Genomic DNA, 18681 nt, shown 5'->3' on the forward strand with positions numbered 1-18681 from the left:
CCTCTTCTTCCATCATCATCATCATCATCTTAAGAAAAGATACATTCATTATATTATCTTTATAACAGGAAGAGCTCAGGAACATTGATAATTCCTGTCAGTAGAATGTGAACACTTACATTCTTTTTGTCCTCAGAGCCTTTCTTCCTCTCTTTATTGGCCATGATCACACCCACTCTCAGTGTTTCAAACACCGGATCAGTGCGGTTCTGCTGACCTATGCACATGCAGTTTCAATTATATTTTGGTTATCTTAAATGTTTTTTTTTACCCATTTTAGCATTCAGTCATTTTAACAGCATTTAACAGCATTTTATTTTATAATAATCTTCAAACATTGTAAAATGTTATTTCATCAGAACTATAGGCTCACTATACACAACAGCCATGAACAAGACTTCACAAGGAACATAGGAAACATAAGGGATATATACACACAGGGTCAAACAACTAACAAGAAACACAATGAAGAAGTAGCAAAAGAAAATCTGAACAGAGACCAGAACAATGCATGAAAAGATGACATAACCCATGGCATAAAACTTATTTGATTGGGCTATTTGGTCACACCTTATTTTAAGGCCCAATTCTCACTATTAAGTATGTCTTTGCCTCAATAAACTCCTAATTTGCTGTTAATTAATAGTAAGGTCATTTTTGTTTAGGTGTGGGGTGGATATAAAATAGTCGTGCAGAATAAGGCACTAATATGTAATTTATAAGTACTAATAAACAGCTAATATGCTTGTAATATGGATGCTAGTTAATAGTGAGAACTGGTTGTTAAAACCACATTTTTCCCTTTCTTTTTAAACACTGCAGTCTTTTTAGTGTTGTCAAAAATTATTTTTCATAAATAGGGTAAGTCATACTCACCAGGGTTATTGATCTCTTGATCGTAGAGAGGAGAGCTGTACGCCCGTCTAAAACCAGGAGGCTGAAAAGGAAGATATTAATGAAAACAATAAAATTGACAGTGTGATTGTACTGTATCACACATTATATTAGAATGCATATGAAATGTTGTCTCACTATTTTGCCAAAGCACCTCTGGAACTGCACATATGATTGGCACGAGTGGTGAATGTTGGTCTTGCAGTTTTTGCAGCGCAAGGCAAATTTATTATTGACTGAAAGTAGAAAGGAAATCAGTTACTATACCAAAATGCTTCTTTGTAATGGGTATGGCAATTCATTTCTCTATATTACATTCTCATGAGGACAATGTGCATCTTTATTTTACACACTTTGATTGCCTGCACAAACACAGATCAGTGCCTACTTTATTATCATCTCGTTGACAAGCACACTGGGGAAAGAACAACAGGATCACTGGACTGAAAAAAAACACCTTGCAAAGTATCCCAAAGTTAGGACAGTAGCTGTATATTTTTAACTATGTGAATGTCTCAGTGAATCCTGTGGCCTTGCAAACAGAATTGTACAGAAAGATATGTAAGCCTATACTGCGGGTTTACTGATTACAGAGCCAGAATATTCAATAAAAATATTCACTATAGGGAAGACACACACCCACACTTAAAACGGCTTTTTTTTGTGGAGTGTTGGTGTGAAATGTGAACTTACGAACAATCATTCGTGCACAGACATCACAAAACTTGGGTTTCTTGCAGTAGTGGTCCTTAAATTTGTGTGGTCTGTCATTGACCTGAACTACAGGTTCAGGGGTTGGAGGAGGAGGGGCCTCTTCTTCCTCCACCTCTTCATCATACACAAAATAAACCTGAGGAGGACAGAAAGTGAGCTGTGTGCATATGACACAGACACAAGAAAGAGACTGATTTACGTACAGTGTTGTCATCCTCCTTTACAACATTGTCTGGAGCTGGAGGGTTATCATGAATATCCAGCGAATCTTTATCCTCAAGTCTGAAACATAATTAGCATTTGGATAATTGTGCACTTTTATAATGTTATTGAAAGACCTTATAATCTGTGGAAACACTCACTGATCATATTGAGCCATAAATACAGTCTCTTCCGTCTGCAGTCAGCCAGGAGAATTCAGCAGCTACAAAACCATGACACATAAACCAATTTATTTGACAACAGATCTGCCTAAATATATTCAGTGTATTTTTGAAGGTTTATTTGCTTGTGGTCTGTTGAGCATTCAAATTGTGTATTAGAGAACTTTATTCTGATGAGAATTTATAATTATTTTGCATTTTGCTCATTTTTTATACAACATATCACCACAACTTTCTGTAATCATTTAACTGATAAATTACACATCAAATCAAGATTCATGTTGAAATGATGAACCTCATATCATATACTGTACTAAATTGTAAAACAATTATAATAATAAGCAGATTGGAGAAGCACATGTACAAGTCTATTGTTTTAGTCATGAGGCAAATATCAGGAGATACTCTGAGCTTGAATGTGTGTGTGAGTGATGGTGTGAAAAGTAAAACCCTAAAGCGACTTGTAGTATTGATTACTGTAAATAAATTTCTTATTTAGTTTATGTTTGTCAGTTGTTGATAAATTAAATTTGCTGTAAAAAGGTGAGCTATTTAAGGCCACTGTGTGACTTGCTTAATGTTAAAATAATGCAAATTAGTACTGTGTGCAACTTTTTTATGTTGCCACAGCAGATTTAAAAATAAATTAAATCATGATTAAACTATTAAATATTATTATCAACTGATATGAATGACCAGGAATTAGGGACCACAAGAGATTTGATATGCATGTGTGACTGTGTTCTGTATGTATTTACTATATTTATTTGTTTATTTACTTACCTGTTACATAAAATAAATAAATTAGTGTTTCTATTAAACTTTATAATTTTAAGCATCTTAAAATTTCAACACATTTTCTCCCATCTGTTTTTCTTTTTTTTTTTATACTATGACTGTTGTCACCCCACATTTTTAAATGCCATATGTAATACTTTGTTATTTTTACTTGTTGCACATTTGAATTATCAGTAACTTTGAAATAGTATATTTAATAATAGTAGTATAGTAAGTAATAGTATAGTAATAGTAATTTAAATAGTAAAGTTTATCAGGTAAAACAGTGTATATTTACAAAGTGGTTTAGCTTTACTGTTTAACAAGGTGACTGAAGACAAATATAGGGTCATTGCTGTGCAGATTTGTCAATGCGTGTCTGATGTTAGTAAAGTCTGGCTTAATTTTGTGACAGTACCAATATTTATACATTTATTTTTCTGCTTTCAGTTTAACTTTGTTATTGTTTTTGCCCAATAAAATGTGTGTCTTCTTATAATTTCTCAAGAAAACATTACAAAGACTGTACAGGAGCAGCAACATTAATTTTAAAACAAAAAACCCAACAGATTACAGAAATTTATGTATCATGTCATAATGAAACATTAAATATTTGCCCAATCAAAAACATCAATTTATCCATTTAATCTCTCTCTCTTTACGCTCACACACATCTTGGGTTTCCATGTTTTATGGGTTCGTTCCATAGACGTAATGGATTTTTTACTGCACAAACTGTATTTTCTATCCTCCTACCCTAAACCTACCCCTCACACAAAATGTTATGCATTTTTAGATTTTCAAAACATACATTCTGTATGATTTATAAGAAAAAAAATGTCCACACAAGCACAAGGATTTTGGAAATTGCCATCTTTGTAGGGACATTTTGTCCCCATAATGTAGGGTATAACTGAACCACACACACAGTTTCTATTTCTGGGCCTGGAAACTCTATCTAAAGGACAACAAAATTAGTATCTCTCGCTAGGCAGATTTTCAGAAGAAATACAATGGACATTTTCTGTTGCATATAGAAAATAAATGTAAATGATGTAACATGTAAATGTACACATTCTCAATAGTGAATAGTGAATAATGTGGCCTAAACCTAAAATATACATACCTGTTAATGATGTTTTGCTTTACTAAAATCCACTGTCTTCAATGAGTTATCAATCAGAGATGATGTCCTACAGCAACTTAATCTTAACTCATTAAAAGCAGACTGGTCTGAGAAGAGGAACTCAGACTTGTACGTGTACATGTGTGTCTGTGTCACTCTGAGTGTTTTAAACAGATGGTAGATGACGAAGAGTAATAAGACACTGTCTCTCTCTGAGTCCATCTGACAGACATGCACATATGCAGTCACTTCTAGTCATTCACAGATTCACTGCAGGCCTGTCAGTTTGCATTAAAGGTGTCACATAGAGACTGTAACTGTAACAGAAAATGTTTTATTTTTTCAAGGCTCAGGTGAAAACAGTTAATAGTAAATGTTCAAAAAAAGTTGTGTGGTTGAAGCTACAGCTTTTAACAGTTTTTTAACAGGTGCTGTTTTTAAGAAAAACGTGTAATGTGTAAGATACTTGAATAACAGGAGGCGTCTGCTGTAATCTGGAAACTTTTACTAAGCTCGATGCGACACAGAACTGAATATACATCTTCAGCCAGCACTTCAAACACTTCCCCCAAATAGGTATCACTAGTAACGCTCCTCCCAGTCTTAAAGGAACCTCACTATTGCAATATATAACCAATACACTACATAATTGATATAATAATTTAAAACATCAAGTCACTTTAAAAAGATGATTTACCCTATTTTGAGCACTACCATAGACATTAGGGTTTATATCCGAACTATAACCTCTTATCTTACTATTTCTGTGATTATTTGAATGTTTACTTAATCTTATTATGTAACAAACATAATGCATGTTAAACTATAATAAATATAATCATAATATATTGGAAAACAATAAAACAAATGTCTGTTTCTTTTTCAGATTGGAACTTTTGGGTATCCCACATAGAGACAAGACACCAAGTTTGATGACAGGTGTCAAATATTTTTGAGCTAGAACTAGAACAAAAAATTGTGTATAAAGTTCCACGTTTTCATGGTTGATTGAAGACCAATAGTTGTAAAAACAAAACACCACTAGTCAGTTACTATTAGTTTATAGACCTCAAAGGTAATATTTTGATTTGTTTTCAGTGCAGCCTGATCCACTGATGTTATAAAGATCTCAAGTGTTAAGTGGTAAAAGGATGACAAAACAACTTGTTTCATAAATGTTGGTGTTAGCAAGATACTTTATTAATTTACATCTGTACATTTCATTAGTATAAGTGCTGATTTCTTCTCTTGGGATCAAGGAAAAGGAAGTGACGTGTAGCCAAGTATGGTGTGCCATACTCTGAATCATGGTATTGAAGGTGGAAGAGAGCACTGTACATTCATTTTTTATTATTTTTTTTATTAATGCTTAAACAAACAGTACAAGAACATAGCCAAGGGATCACATACAAGACTATAAAATAATAACCAATACTAATAAATTTAACAAACAACAAACACAAATGCTTACACATTAATAATACTTTTTTTTGGAAAATAAATAAATGAATAAAAATAAGAATAACAAATAAAAGCAACACAATGAGAATGACATTACAATAACAATGTAAGGATATTCAATTAAGCGCACGTAAGGAAAGCATCTAAATACATGGATTTTCTTTAAATACCTCTGTAAAATATTTTAGGAATCTTAGTTTTTTTTTTATTCTGTATAAGATGAAGAGATTTTAGAAGTGAGTTTAGTTCAGTTTTAAAAAGGGGATAGGATAGGTAACTATTTGCGAATTTTTGTTTGTGTATGAAACATTTACCATATAAAATAAAAAAAATTGATAGTATGTTCCAGGGGTTTATTTTTAGTATTATTATAATAAAAAATAATGTCTTTTAAACTAAAGGAGTGTACAACATTGGCAGAATCAAATATAAAAGATCCCAGGTCAGACCAGACCATGCTTGGGTGAAGGACAATCAAAAAAAAGATGTACTAAAGTCTCCTCTGTTTGTTTGCAAAAAGAGCATGAGCTGTCAATGTCCGAATATTTAGAAACATTAGAATTAACAGGATATATTTTGTGTAAAATTTTAAAATGTCTTTTCTTTGCTTTATTAGAAATACAATATTTCCCAGGTAAGAGCCAAGTTCTTTTCCAGTCTATATCATCAACCAAGGACCTCCAGTAGAACTTTCCTCTTGAAGAAATTTTCCTTTTAAATTATTACATTTCTTGTCTAACAGATCAACGCCTTCCAGGAGCAAAGTAGACTGAGTAACAAGTGAACTCCTTGGATTAAATAAAGAGTGACTTTTAATAAGGTGAATTAATCCAGGTGAAATTGCTTTAACCACTTTATTAAACTATTTTGGAGGAACTGGGAAACTGTGGTATGTCATAAATTGCTCATAAGAGAGAATGTTTCCTGAGTCATCAAATAAGCAAAGGATACAATTAATATTATTTTGAAACCATCTGGGGAAAAATAATGATTTATTTCTGATGGTAATATCCCTGTTATTCCATAAAAATGTTCTGTGGGGTGAGAAACCATGAATATAGCAAAGCTTCCAAGCAAGGAGACACTGCTGATGAAATTTGGACAAAGCTATAGGTAGCTTAGAAGGAAGATAGTTACATTTCAGTATAAAGGAAAGGCTACCAATTTTATCAAAAATGTGGTTGGGAATAAAATACCAAATGGATTTGGGATTAGCGAGACATCTTTTAAGCCAATTAATTTTAAAGATATTTATTGTGTCAGAGAAATCTAAAAGTCAACACCCCCATCAGCTCTACTATTAGAAAGCACCTCCTTTTTTAATTTATAAGGTTTATTTTTCCATATAAATTTTAAGAAAATAGTATTAATTTCTTTGGCCACTTTATTCTCAACAAATAAAGATAGAGATGGATATACAAAATGAGAAAGACCCTCAGCCTTGGACAATAGAACTCTTCCATATAATGATAGATCCCGTTGTAGCCAGGAATTAAGAATGTTTTTAGACTTGACTATCCTGGACGAAAAATTCAAGTGCTGTCTTGCCAGAATATTTTTGGTAATATGCCTAAATATTTAATTGTGGATTTAATTGGAATATTTTCAATAGAGTCATAATTCGAATATTTTGAAATATTTAATTTTAGACCAGAAGCACAAGAAAAATTGTAAATCAAATCTAGAGCCTTTGATACTTGTGATTCATCCTTTAAGAACAATGTGGTGTCAGCCGCCAATTGTGAAATCTTAATTTCCCTTCCTAAAAGAGAGATTCCTTTTAATTCTTGATTTTGAACAATACTTAGAGATAATAGCTCTGTAACTAATAAAAATAAAAAAGGAGAAATTGGGCAGCCCTGCCTAACACCACACAGTATATCAAATCTATTAGAGGTATTAAAGTTAATAACAACAGAACTATTGATTCCGTTATAAAACATAGCAATGGTGTTAACAAAGGCATCCCCAAATCCAAACAACTTTAGAGATTTTAAAAGAAACTGGTGCTCAATCGTGTCAAAGGCTTTGTAAAAATCGAGAAAAAAAATAAGACTATTAGAGTACACAGAATCAGCATAATCAAGTAAATCCAAGACTAATCTTATATTATTGGAAATATGACAGCCCTTTAAAAAAACAGACTGAGTTTCAGAAATGATAGAATCAAGATTCGTTTTTAATCTGTTGGCATATACCAAAGCCAGGACTTTATAATCAACAGTTAAAAGTGTTATGGGGCGCCAGTTATCAATTGAAAGAATATCCTTGTTAGCTTTAGGGATAAGAGAAATTATCCCTTGTTTCATGGTCGCTGTCATCTCTCTTTGAATAATGCATTCTTTATACATTTTTACTAAAGAGTTTTTTATAGTATCCCAAAAGTGAGTGTAAAACTCAACAGAAAGGCCGTCGATGCCCGGAGATTTTCCTTTTTTCATCGATTGAAGTGCCTTCCATACTTCTTCACATTAACTCAGACTCACAGTATAATTTATAATCCTCATCAATAACAGGGATACAACACTGTATTTTATCAAGAAAGCTATCACAACTATAAATATCAAATTTAGAAGAGAAAAGGTTGCTGTAAAAATTTGTAATAAAATCAGAAATCTGAACAAGATCTTTACAAACTGCTCCATCAATATTAAGAGCTGAAAGAGATTTTCTCTTACCATTTCTCTTTTCAAGCGCAAAGAAATAGCTAGAGTTCCTTTCGCCTTCTTCTAGCCATTTGGCTCTGGACCTTATGAATGCCCCTTTGGCTAACTCTAAATAGAGTTCATTAATTTGAAAATTGATCTTATCCAGCTCTAATTTTTCTTCTTCTGAAACATTCTCTTTTAATGATAATTCATTTAACCGACAAAGCAAATTAAATTCAACTTGAAGTCTGGAGGCTTTAAGTTCTTTACATCTTCTAATAGCAATAAACCTGGATTTATATTTGAAGTATTCCAATCTTTCTTTATAGCCATTCTGCACATTAGTAAATAGTTCCTTCACAAGATTAATTATGCTATCGTTAAATTTAGTGTCCTTCGATAGAGCATTATTAAATTTCCAGTAACCCCGCATTTTAGAAAAATGTTGCAAACCACCAAGGTTTATTAAAATTTGCTTATGGTCTGACAAGGGAGCAACTTAACTTAAACCATTAAGGGAGAGGTGTCAACAACCTATACAACATGTCGAACTAACAAGAGTAAATACAGCACAATGTGTAATAAAACCCGTCCAGAAGATAAACATATAAACAAATAAATAAATAAAATGATGGCCATTGAATAAACTAGAATATGACAATAATACTAAAATAACAAAGTAACATTAAATAATAACAATGTCAATAACAATAATAATAACGAAAAGAATACGTTATCATTCAAATAAGGCAATCAAATAAAAAAATAAAAATAAAAAAATACATGGCCAATTCAGTCTTCAGTAGTTGAAGAATTTAGCAACATGCTACCTAAGAGGATAAATCAACATTGAACGCCTATATATCGCATTGCTTGTCCATCAAGTTCAGTCAACGACGAAGTTCAGCTTTACTTTACCTCAGAAAAGAAGTGCTTCTTTCCATCAATTAGCGCGAACGAGGAACGGAACGAAGCCTTCTTGCACGCATCCCTTGCTGCTTTAACAAGAGGCCAGAGCTTTTCCCTCGCAGCTCTGTCTTCTGGAGACAGGGGCTCCGTAAGACGCAGGCCGTTATCTGCTAGAGGTTGACATCTTCTGGCGGCTCGCCAGACTGCGTCACGAACACGCCGAAAAGCAAACAGGATGATAATAGCCCTTGCTTTTCCGTCGTCCCTCGCTGGTCCTAGACGATGAGCTATGTCCACGCCTTGGATTAATCCATCGCGGATACCTGGAGCGACTTTTCCACAGATGTCAATCGCTACCATCCTGATGTCCTCTCCTTTTTTTTCTCTTACTCCATGCAACTTCAGCAGCCATCTCCAGCTATAACGTCTGCATTCATACAGACCGGACTTCAGGGACTTATTTTCTTCTTTCAAACTTTGTATCTCTCCATCGCTGCATTTCAAGGCTTCTTTGTGTTGTCTAACATCCAGTACAAGTTGGTGAACCGTAGCGGAGAGATTTTCGAGCAGCTTAGATGTAGCTTCGGTTGTCATTTCAATTGTAGCAATCTTTTTGAAAGATTCATCATGTTTAGCAGAAAGTTCTCGTATTGCCATCAGTATACTCGCGTTTCCTTCACTTTCTTCTGGATCTCTTTCCTCTTGTCGCTTCGTTTTTTGGCCAGCGGTTTCTGCGGCGTATCAGGAAGGGGGATAACAAAAGCCTCTGATTCAAAATTTTGACTTGAATCATACCACACTGGCGTTTCATTCTTGTTCGCCGAATCCATCGCCGTGATATTAACAGTACTGAGTTCTGCAAATTCACTTTTGTTTGTGCCGGGAACACAGTGTGGCAGCCTGAAGAAATCTAAAGGCCAGTATTCAGGTATAGTCATAGTGCCACCAGCTGGCAGCAGGAAGTTTTGCCACATACAAATGACTTTGACATATTCCTCCTATATTTACCACTTTAAATGCATACCCTGGTGAAAAAACAGCATATGCTGGTAGCTATGTTTTGATGCTGTTTTGATGCTGGTTTAAGATGGTCTTTAGCTGGTTTATGCTGGTCCTTTGCTGGTTTATGCTGGTGATGTTGCTGTTCAAGGACCAGCATAGACCAGCAAAGGATCAGCTTAAACCAGCATCAAAACATACCTAACCAGCATCCCAGCATCAAAACATACCTACCAGCATATGCTGTTTTTTTCACCAGGGTACTGCTACCCATTTGCTGTTTTTATAAAGCCATTAGGTGGCAGGGAGCTGGGGTGTGAGGGCCCTTTCAAAGCTGCTTGCAGCTTTAATTTTGGGACAAGTTTTGCCTAGAAGGTTATGGCAGACTCTAGAGATCAAATTTTAGTATCTGGAAAAAAAAACATTGTAGCTGTATTAAGTCACTGTTGGCAAAATGATAATAGAAATGTGTACTACAAATTGGAGATCTGCATACTGTACAGAAGTAGCATGTCAACTCCTCCAGGTAACCAGTGAGCCTGTCTTTAGTGTGTCAGAATCCACCACCACCACCAAACAGTCAACCAGCAGAAGAGCTGTAGTTAAAGAGGACACTGATAAGGTAAATGATTTTAGTGATCATATATCAAGCAGTTGCATGCATGGTTTAATTAATTTGTGCCATTATTTATTTATATATATATATATATATATATTGTCACGGGTGCGGAGCAAAGCGACAGACACAGTGGGCATGACGTCAGGCCTCAGAGAGGCTTTTATTAAACAATAAACATAAAGTGTCCAAAAAGGGGGAAAAAGTGTCCAAAATAAATGGGGGATCTGGTGTCCTCGACGTGAAGGGAATCCGTGAAGGAGGGGCAGTGTTCAGAAGGGAAGGGTCCAGGTAAGGGGCGGAGTCCGGCGGCCGCACTTGCTCCCCGCCGGGGTCCGCGGCAACGTGGCGGGTAGCGGCTTCCTTTAGTGGCTTCATCCATTACTTAGCGGCGGCACTTCCTCAGGCGGGTGAGAAGGCCCGGCATCCTGGCCTACAGCCATGTCCATGCGGCTCACGTCCGGAACGCGGGTCCGGCAGCTCGTCCATCCTATCGGCGGCGCTCGTTCCTTTACGCTCCCTTCCTGGACCCACGAGGACACCAGCGTGCATGCACGGGGAAGAGACCGGTCTCCTGAGGAGAGGCGCACTCGGCATTTTAACAGCAGCGGTGATGAGGCTTCATTCACATCAGGTGTGCCTCATCACACGCCGCCAGACCTGGATGTTTCAGCGCCCCTCCTCCTCCCACACGCCCACTCCCGTCGGGAGCCTGGTGAAGGGCGGCGATTACTGACGGGGTGAAGCTGACAATTAGGGGGGAGGCAGCCGACTCGTCACAATATATATATATATATATATATGTGTGTGTGTGTGTGTGTGTGTTTACTTCACCAAGGGCAACAGACAACCATGGTGAGAAACCTTAATTTCAGCGTGGTACTGGGTACACAATCACAGAGACTTATTCCATGGGGAGGTGACAGAGCCTGCTTTTCTGCAAATGAACAGTGAAAATCAACATGCCTCAGGAAGGCCCTTGCACACAGAGTCTTTACTGTAAATTGCCAATAAAATTACTATTAAGAGATCATGTGTGAACAGGACCTTTTCAATAACACTGGTATGAGTATGATAAGTTGTAACATTACCAGTAAGTTACCGGTAATGGGCTCTGTGAATGCAGAATGAGATTACTGGTATGAGTGTGTACGAGTTCAGAGCACACTGACACAAGACATCTACTCTGGGCCAATCATAACATTCTGATGCAGATGATGCATTTACTCCGTGCTGTGTAGTTTGATTTTAAGTCGTCTAATAAGATGTCTCTGAGCCAAAAGCACTGCATGAATGTGAATGTTTGACATAAAAATGAAATCATCAACAAAAACACTGACTGCGTATAACATTAACCCTTCTTGTTTACAAACACAAAATAACAAAAAAAGTAATTTGTCTTTTCTTATTTTTATTTTCTTCTTGTTGATGCTGCTTCTTGATACAATATTGTATGTTGTTGTTCTTTGAATAAAAATATAAATAGTAACTAAATAAAAATAAGTAACTAAATAAATAAAAACCCAACATACTTCAGACAGGAAGTAAACACACTTCTGCTACTATTTTTTTATTTTTATTTTTTGTCAGTGTCCATAGATTGAAGTAACTAATGTCAATTTAATAAACAAAAAAATAATTCACATTCGTTTTCTTACCATTTTTGTAACTCATTTAATTTGAGCAGTGCAGGGTCCAGAATGTCATGTGGAGAGGGAGACGAGAGGCGAGGGGATCCATATGCAAGCTTTCATTTATAGGACGAGACAAATACATGGTCAGACAGGCAAAGTCAGAACAATATCAAACAGGTATAGCGGAGGGAAGTCCGTGAGGCTGGCGTGGGTCGATCAACGGCGAACATAATCCATAACGTGTGACAGAAGAGTAATCCTTACAACGAGCTAGAGACCAGAAAAGGCAGGCGGCGAGACAGACGAAACACGATGGCCAGGCGAGAATACGAAACTCAGGAAACCAGGAACTCAGGAAACTAGGAAACAGTAGTAGCACTAGGAGAGCGCTAAACGCGACTGAAACTAAACTCCACATAAACACTTTTGTCTTTACTCGCTACAGTCAGACTGAATTTTCCTTGTACGATGTCCTTCCATTTAAGGACTGATTGCACTAGAAGAATACTTTCCTCCTTCAACCAGTTTGGTTTTCTTTTTGATTCTATTGTTAAGAGTTTGGAATATTGGTCTCTTTTATATACAGCTGAGAGTGCAATTTGGGTGATAATTAGATAATACATAATACAAAATTAGAATACCTTTGTGAATTTAATTAATCTGTAAACTGATTAATAAAATTGTGCAAGATTGTGAAATATAAAGTACTTATTTGTAGTTGTGTAAAATAAGTGTAGTTATTAAAATTTTTGCATATAATGCAAAGCTACCTTTTAAAATCAATTTAAATAACAGAACAATTGTATTGTCTTGATTTATAAATGATGTCATGTTGCTGTTCATTCACCCTTGCAGACTCCCTATTGGCTGATTCAGAGACTGAGGGCGGCCATTTTGTGTTGAAATCATTGTAGTCCCTAATTCACAACACCTAAGTCAGCTCTTAAGAATCAGGCTTAGTTGGTTTTAGCCTCTTCATAAAACTCTCCTACTCGTAACTAAAATATTTTTTACTCTTAAGTCCAAACTTAAGAGTATTCCTAAGAGCAATTCTGAGAAGTTTTATACATACAGGCCCAGATTTAAATTTTAGTCTAGGAGTAGGCTTAAGCCTTGTCTGTGAAATCAGGGGTAAGTGAAATATTAATTCCAAAGTATTTTGTTTTGGTTATGTGTTTGAATGGGTAGGTCTCTAGCTCAGCATCCGATTTCCTTTAGTAATAGGCAGAACCTCCTGAAACTTTACTAAAATCAGTTATCAGATTATGGGCTGAAAAAAGTGATGAAGATGGGTTTGTGATATCTAAATGTTGTCTGCACATGATCTTATTTTGTGATGATAATGTTTTAATTGGATTTAATTGATTGGGATTTGATTGATTGTTATATTGCAGCTGCCAGGGGTTTAATGAAAAGTGGTGAAAGTGGGCAGCTTAGGCGCGTACCTGTTTTTAACTGTGGCATGGTTGTTGGCGCCAGATTGGCTGGTTTAATATTTGCTTTTTACAAATTAAGAAAAAAAAAAAAGTACTCTCTCACAAATAAAGTTACCATTCTCCGCCATTATCGAGAGTACCATGATGCATGCATGTGCATTCCTCTGCTTGTAAACAATGCACAGCGTATGCGTGTTCTACGTCAGCAGCACCACGCGCATGCATCATGGTACTCTTGATAATTGCAGAGGACAGTGACTTGAAGGAGAAGAATTGTTGAAAAAAGTCATTATTTTTGTTTTCTGTGCACACAAAAAGTACTCCCGTAGCTTCATAAAACTCAGCTGAACCACTGATGTCACATTTTACCGATGTCCTTACTACCTTCTGAGCCTGGGAACATTTCAGTTACGTTGCTGTCTATGCGGGGTCAGAAAGCTCTCAGATGTCATCAGAAACATCTTAATTTGTGTTCCAAAGATGAACAGAGATCTTACGGGTTTGAAGGTAATTAATCACAGTATTTTAATTTTTGAATGAACTACCCCTTTAAGTTCAGTCCGTGTATTCCTCTTCATTTGGAATGCACAGGGGTTTTCAGACCAACAAAACGTGAAGGGAAGCAATTATTTTGTAGAGTAATTTAAAACAAGGTTATTGTTTGTAGTGTCTGTGTACCTAAGAAGATCCACTTGGTAAGTTGTGACGTAAGAAAAGATGTTTCCGAGTCCAAGCTTTTACTTGTTTCACTTGAGAATACCATTTAAAGAGCCATTTATAAGCACTGTTTATTCATATTACAAGCTTAAGCTAAACATTCAAAAATCCTGTGGTGTACACTGCAGGCTGTGCTCACACCATCCAAGACGCAAATATTTTACTGATTAACAAAAGGTGAATCATTGTCTGGCCATCTGGGATTTCAGATATAGATATTAACATCAGGATTATAATTTTTTTGTGGTATTATATCACATTTTCAGGGTTTATTAGCACCATTTGTTGCTTTCTTGTGGCATCTGATAGAGTGGACCCAGAAGTGATGACATGTGATGTCAGACTTAACAAGAAGATTGGTTGGGATCACAGATAATTCTTACTGTTAATACCACAGATTTAATTATGTAACATTTACATCCACTCAGATTGATTTTTTTTTTTTTTTTTTTTTTTTTTGGTGATCTTAACTTGCTTGCGCTGTCAGGATTATGGACTGTTTTGTGGTGTCGTGATTCCCATGTGTTCCATGTTCCTCCAGCCGCTCTGCATTCAAACCCTATGGCAAGCCTATTTAACGTTGTGGATATTATGGATATGGAGCTTCCACCAGAGTTTTCAGCACCAATCTTCTCTCCTTCATCTCTTACGTCTCCACTCGTCCCGTCCAGTCCTCCTGAGTCTCCTACGTCTCCACTGGTTCCATCCAGCCCTCTAGTGCCTGCTCCTCCAGAGCTCCCTCCAGTGCCTGCTCCTCCTGACTGCCCTCCAGAGCCCGCTCCTCCTGAACTCTCCTGGGGATGTAGTACATGTATGCCTGAACTGCCTGCTCCGCCATGGCCTCTTGAACTGTCTGCTCCGCAATGGCTCCCCGAGCTCCCTGATCCGCCATGGCCTCCTGAACTGTCTGCTCCACAAGTTCTTTACTAAAGAACAGTTAATTATTTGAACCATGATAATTGTCACATTTGAAGACAAATGAAAATGAAGTAAAATAAAGAAACAACCAAGCAGATGTGGGTAATCCAAAAGTAAACATAGCAGTGTGCAAATACAAACACAAACAATACCACACAAGGAGGGACAGGAAGTGAGGAAATTAAATACACATAGTGATGAACCAAAATAACAAACAGCTGTGATGATAAATGCATGTCCATAGAAACTGATGAGTGGCGGTGTAACGTAGGGAAAGAGGCGATCAGATCCAAATGCGAGCTTTTATTCATAGGACAAGACAGAGACATGGTGAAAACAGGCAGGGTCAGAACAGGTGTAACAAAGGCGAGACGTAGGGATAGTCCATGTAGCAGGCGTGGGTCGATCCGTGGTGAACGTAATCCGAATGGGGGAAAGGCAAGGGGTAGTCCAAACAAACAAGCGAGAAGACCAAAGGCAGGCAGCGAGACAGACGAAAAGAGATGGCCAGGTGAGAAAGCTAAACACAGGGAACTCGGGAACTGGGGAACTAGGGAACTAGGGAACGTGATAGACAATGCAATAAACCACAACAATAACCACAACTCTGTGAGTAACGGGGGGAAAGTCCGGGGCTTATATAGGGCGCTTGACTGGCCACAGGTGTTGATGCAATCAGCGCAATGGGTGATGGGAGTAGTAGTCCGGGGTGCAGTGCAACAGTCTGTGTGATGTGGAAGAGTGAGAGCGACATCTGGTGGTGAGCGGACCGACGGTTAACGACCAGATTCATGACACACGGGAAACAAACGAAAGGGTAAGTAAGATAAACATAATGTCAATGAAGATGTAATTAACAGAACATAACTAACAATAAGGAAATTTTATAACTTTATTTTTTAAAAATATAATGGTCTACAGCATAATTTGCTATAATAAAAAGAAAAACATTTCATGAAATGTTATCTTATGTCTTAGCTTGGTGAATGTCTTTTCATTTTAAAATACTTTCCACCAGGAATACCCCTGAGAGTGAAAAAAAAAGAATAATAACAGTACCCAATGGGAAAGATAAAGTATACAATAATTTAAATTAAAATTTGCCTACTGCTCTTTAGGCGCATCTACTGCACAAGACATTGCACACATACAGTTTGCACACGTTAGGGTATGCGCTAATGTTGTTAGTGCTGCTCGGACGATTAACAACTTAAAAACTACATGACATTTTTCACAAGCGAGTTAACGGTGCTGTTTTTGAAGACCATGAACTTAGTTTCACTATTAGTAGAGACACTGCTGCTGATCACTTTTGAGAGATGCACAGACTCTCTCTTTTTGTCTGTGTTTGTCTGTCTGTCTGAACTTAATTATCAATTGCATTAGTCTGCTATTAAGGGCTCAAGTGTCATTACAAGGTCTAAAATGACGTTTTAGAAACAGGCGTTGGATAAGATGCGTAAGAAACTAATCCTACTCACAATAGCGTTTCAAGGAGAAAAAACAGACAAATACCTTGAAATATATGATCTGATCAATGTCTTGAGGTGTGGTAACCATAGTATAAGTGGAATAATTGACTTCGGTCCATAGAATTCTACGAAAATAATGCACACTTGAGGTGCATTACCACCTTGTGTCTGCATTATTTTCTAAGAATTCAACGGCCCGTCGTCAATTATTCTTTACTTAAACATAACTCATTATTCAGATTTTCCATTTTTTGTGTTTTGCGCTCGTGATTGGTCTGTACCATTACCACAGGGGGAGGGGACGAGGTGGCTGGATTAGCCCAGAGGGCTGCTGCTTAATGTATAGGCCTATGGGCTATTTGACCATGCAATAATTTATTGGCTCCATCAGAACTCATTAGAGATTGTCTGTACGATAGCGCGGTAAAGTTAGTTTTAGGTTCGATATTCACTTTCACTTGCCACTGTTCTATACAGTTGACAGTCCTACAAAGATGTCACTACAACGATTAGTTTTAACAATATGCGACCACTTCATATAGACATTATTTTTTGATCCTTTTAAGATGGTCTAGTGGTAAAAAAGAATAACTTTAAGATTGTTGCAAATTTGCAAAATGATAGAGAGGCACGATACAATGCAAAGGCAACAAACTGCCAACGAAAGTGATTTAACCCTCTAATGCATGAATTAGGGATGCACCGAAACGTTTCGGCCGAAATGCTTGCGCGTTTTGTCAGTAAAGCCGGTTCTGTAATCAGCGGTAAATGCCATCAGGTGCGTGATTTCACGTTGAGCCGTATATACTACACACAGCCGTTGTTCACTGACGAGCTGCGCAAATCCATGTTCATTATCAGTGTGAATTTGCGCAGCTCGTCAGTGAACAACGGCTGTGTGTAGTATATACGGCTCAACGTGAAATCACGCACCTGATGGCATTTACCTCTGATTACAGAACCGGCTTTACTGACAAAACGCGCAAGCATTTCGGCCGATACGTTTCGGTGCATCCCTAGCATGAATTATGGTTTGTACTCAAAAAAATATTTAATCTAATTTTATGGAAGATTTAAGATAACAGATAAACAAAATCAAAAAAAAAAAAAAAAAAAAAAAAAAAAAAAAAAAATTAAAAACACAGTATAGGTAGTAAATCACAGAGAAAAATGTAATATTGTCTCAACATTTATTAGGAAACTTGAGGGAACAGGTACTCTTTTGAACTGAAAATGTGTTTCAAATATTTAATTGACATTTGTCCACTTCAAATACACTGTGTGCATAATTATTTGTGTGCACCATTTTCCAGAACTGCAACCTACCTGGAGTCTTCAGAAGTACAATGTGTCAGGTTCTCAGAGACTTTGCTTGGTAAAAAATCCAAAAAAATGCCCCTGACTTAATAAGAACAACAAGCTGACGTGTTGTGAAATACATGAAGACAATTTTTTTTTTTTTTTTTTTTTTTTTTTTATAGGCTTTATAGACAGATAAGTTGAGAGTGACTCTTGAAGGACAAGCATCACATCCTCTTGTACCTCTGATTCAAGAATTTATCTTCCAAAATCTGGCAGTAAGTTTTGGGAGTTAATTTTAGTCCATCTCTCCAAGTCAGACTTTTCTGGATAGGAGACTAAACGTGAACTCCCAAAATGTACTGCCAGCTTTTGGAAGATAAAAAACTGTCTTCATGTATTTCACAACACGTCAGCTTGTTACAAACTGTGTGAAGCAGTTTGTAGTGCTTGTGAAGCAGAGGTGGGCACTTCCTGCATTTAGCTTTTGGAGTGCCTTTGCAGTCTGGTACCCCACACCTGCCCTTCTTCTCACTCATGATGATCCAGTGGGCTGTAGCATCCAACCTCACATCTGGGATTGGGATTGGAGCAGTGGGTCCCTGCCTCTTCTTTGTCTCATAATCACTTGAAATTCCACCACTGGGCCGTCCTCTTTTCTTTTCCTTCTCCCAGATT

The 18681-nt window shown here is 36.9% G+C and overlaps 1 protein-coding gene across 1 annotated transcript; it reads right to left on the minus strand.

Moving 5' to 3' along the window:
• Positions 1-25: 25 nt before the first annotated feature.
• LOC127171248 (SH3 and cysteine-rich domain-containing protein 3) lies at positions 26-4050 on the minus strand. Its single transcript, XM_051119766.1, has 7 exons — positions 3895-4050; positions 1971-2032; positions 1812-1890; positions 1588-1744; positions 1033-1130; positions 877-937; positions 26-217 (listed from the first exon to the last, which is right to left on the minus strand). The coding sequence occupies exons 2-7, from the start codon at positions 1985-1987 to the stop codon at positions 60-62; spliced, it is 570 nt and encodes a 189-aa protein (XP_050975723.1). The 5' UTR covers positions 1988-2032; positions 3895-4050; the 3' UTR covers positions 26-59.
• Positions 4051-18681: the final 14631 nt, after the last annotated feature.

This window comes from Labeo rohita, chromosome 9 (assembly GCF_022985175.1).
Source record: "Labeo rohita strain BAU-BD-2019 chromosome 9, IGBB_LRoh.1.0, whole genome shotgun sequence".
Taxonomy (NCBI): domain Eukaryota; kingdom Metazoa; phylum Chordata; class Actinopteri; order Cypriniformes; family Cyprinidae; genus Labeo; species Labeo rohita.

What these genes read in the sequence shown, in the direction of transcription:
- LOC127171248 (XM_051119766.1), bottom strand. An exon ending in TAAAGGAGGATGACAACACT is followed by an intron (nt 1,745 to 1,811) that starts GTACGTAAATCA and finishes TGTCCTCCTCAG; the next exon opens with GTTTATTTTGTGTATGATGA. An exon ending in CTGTGCACGAATGATTGTTC is followed by an intron (nt 1,131 to 1,587) that starts GTAAGTTCACAT and finishes TTCTACTTTCAG; the next exon opens with TCAATAATAAATTTGCCTTG.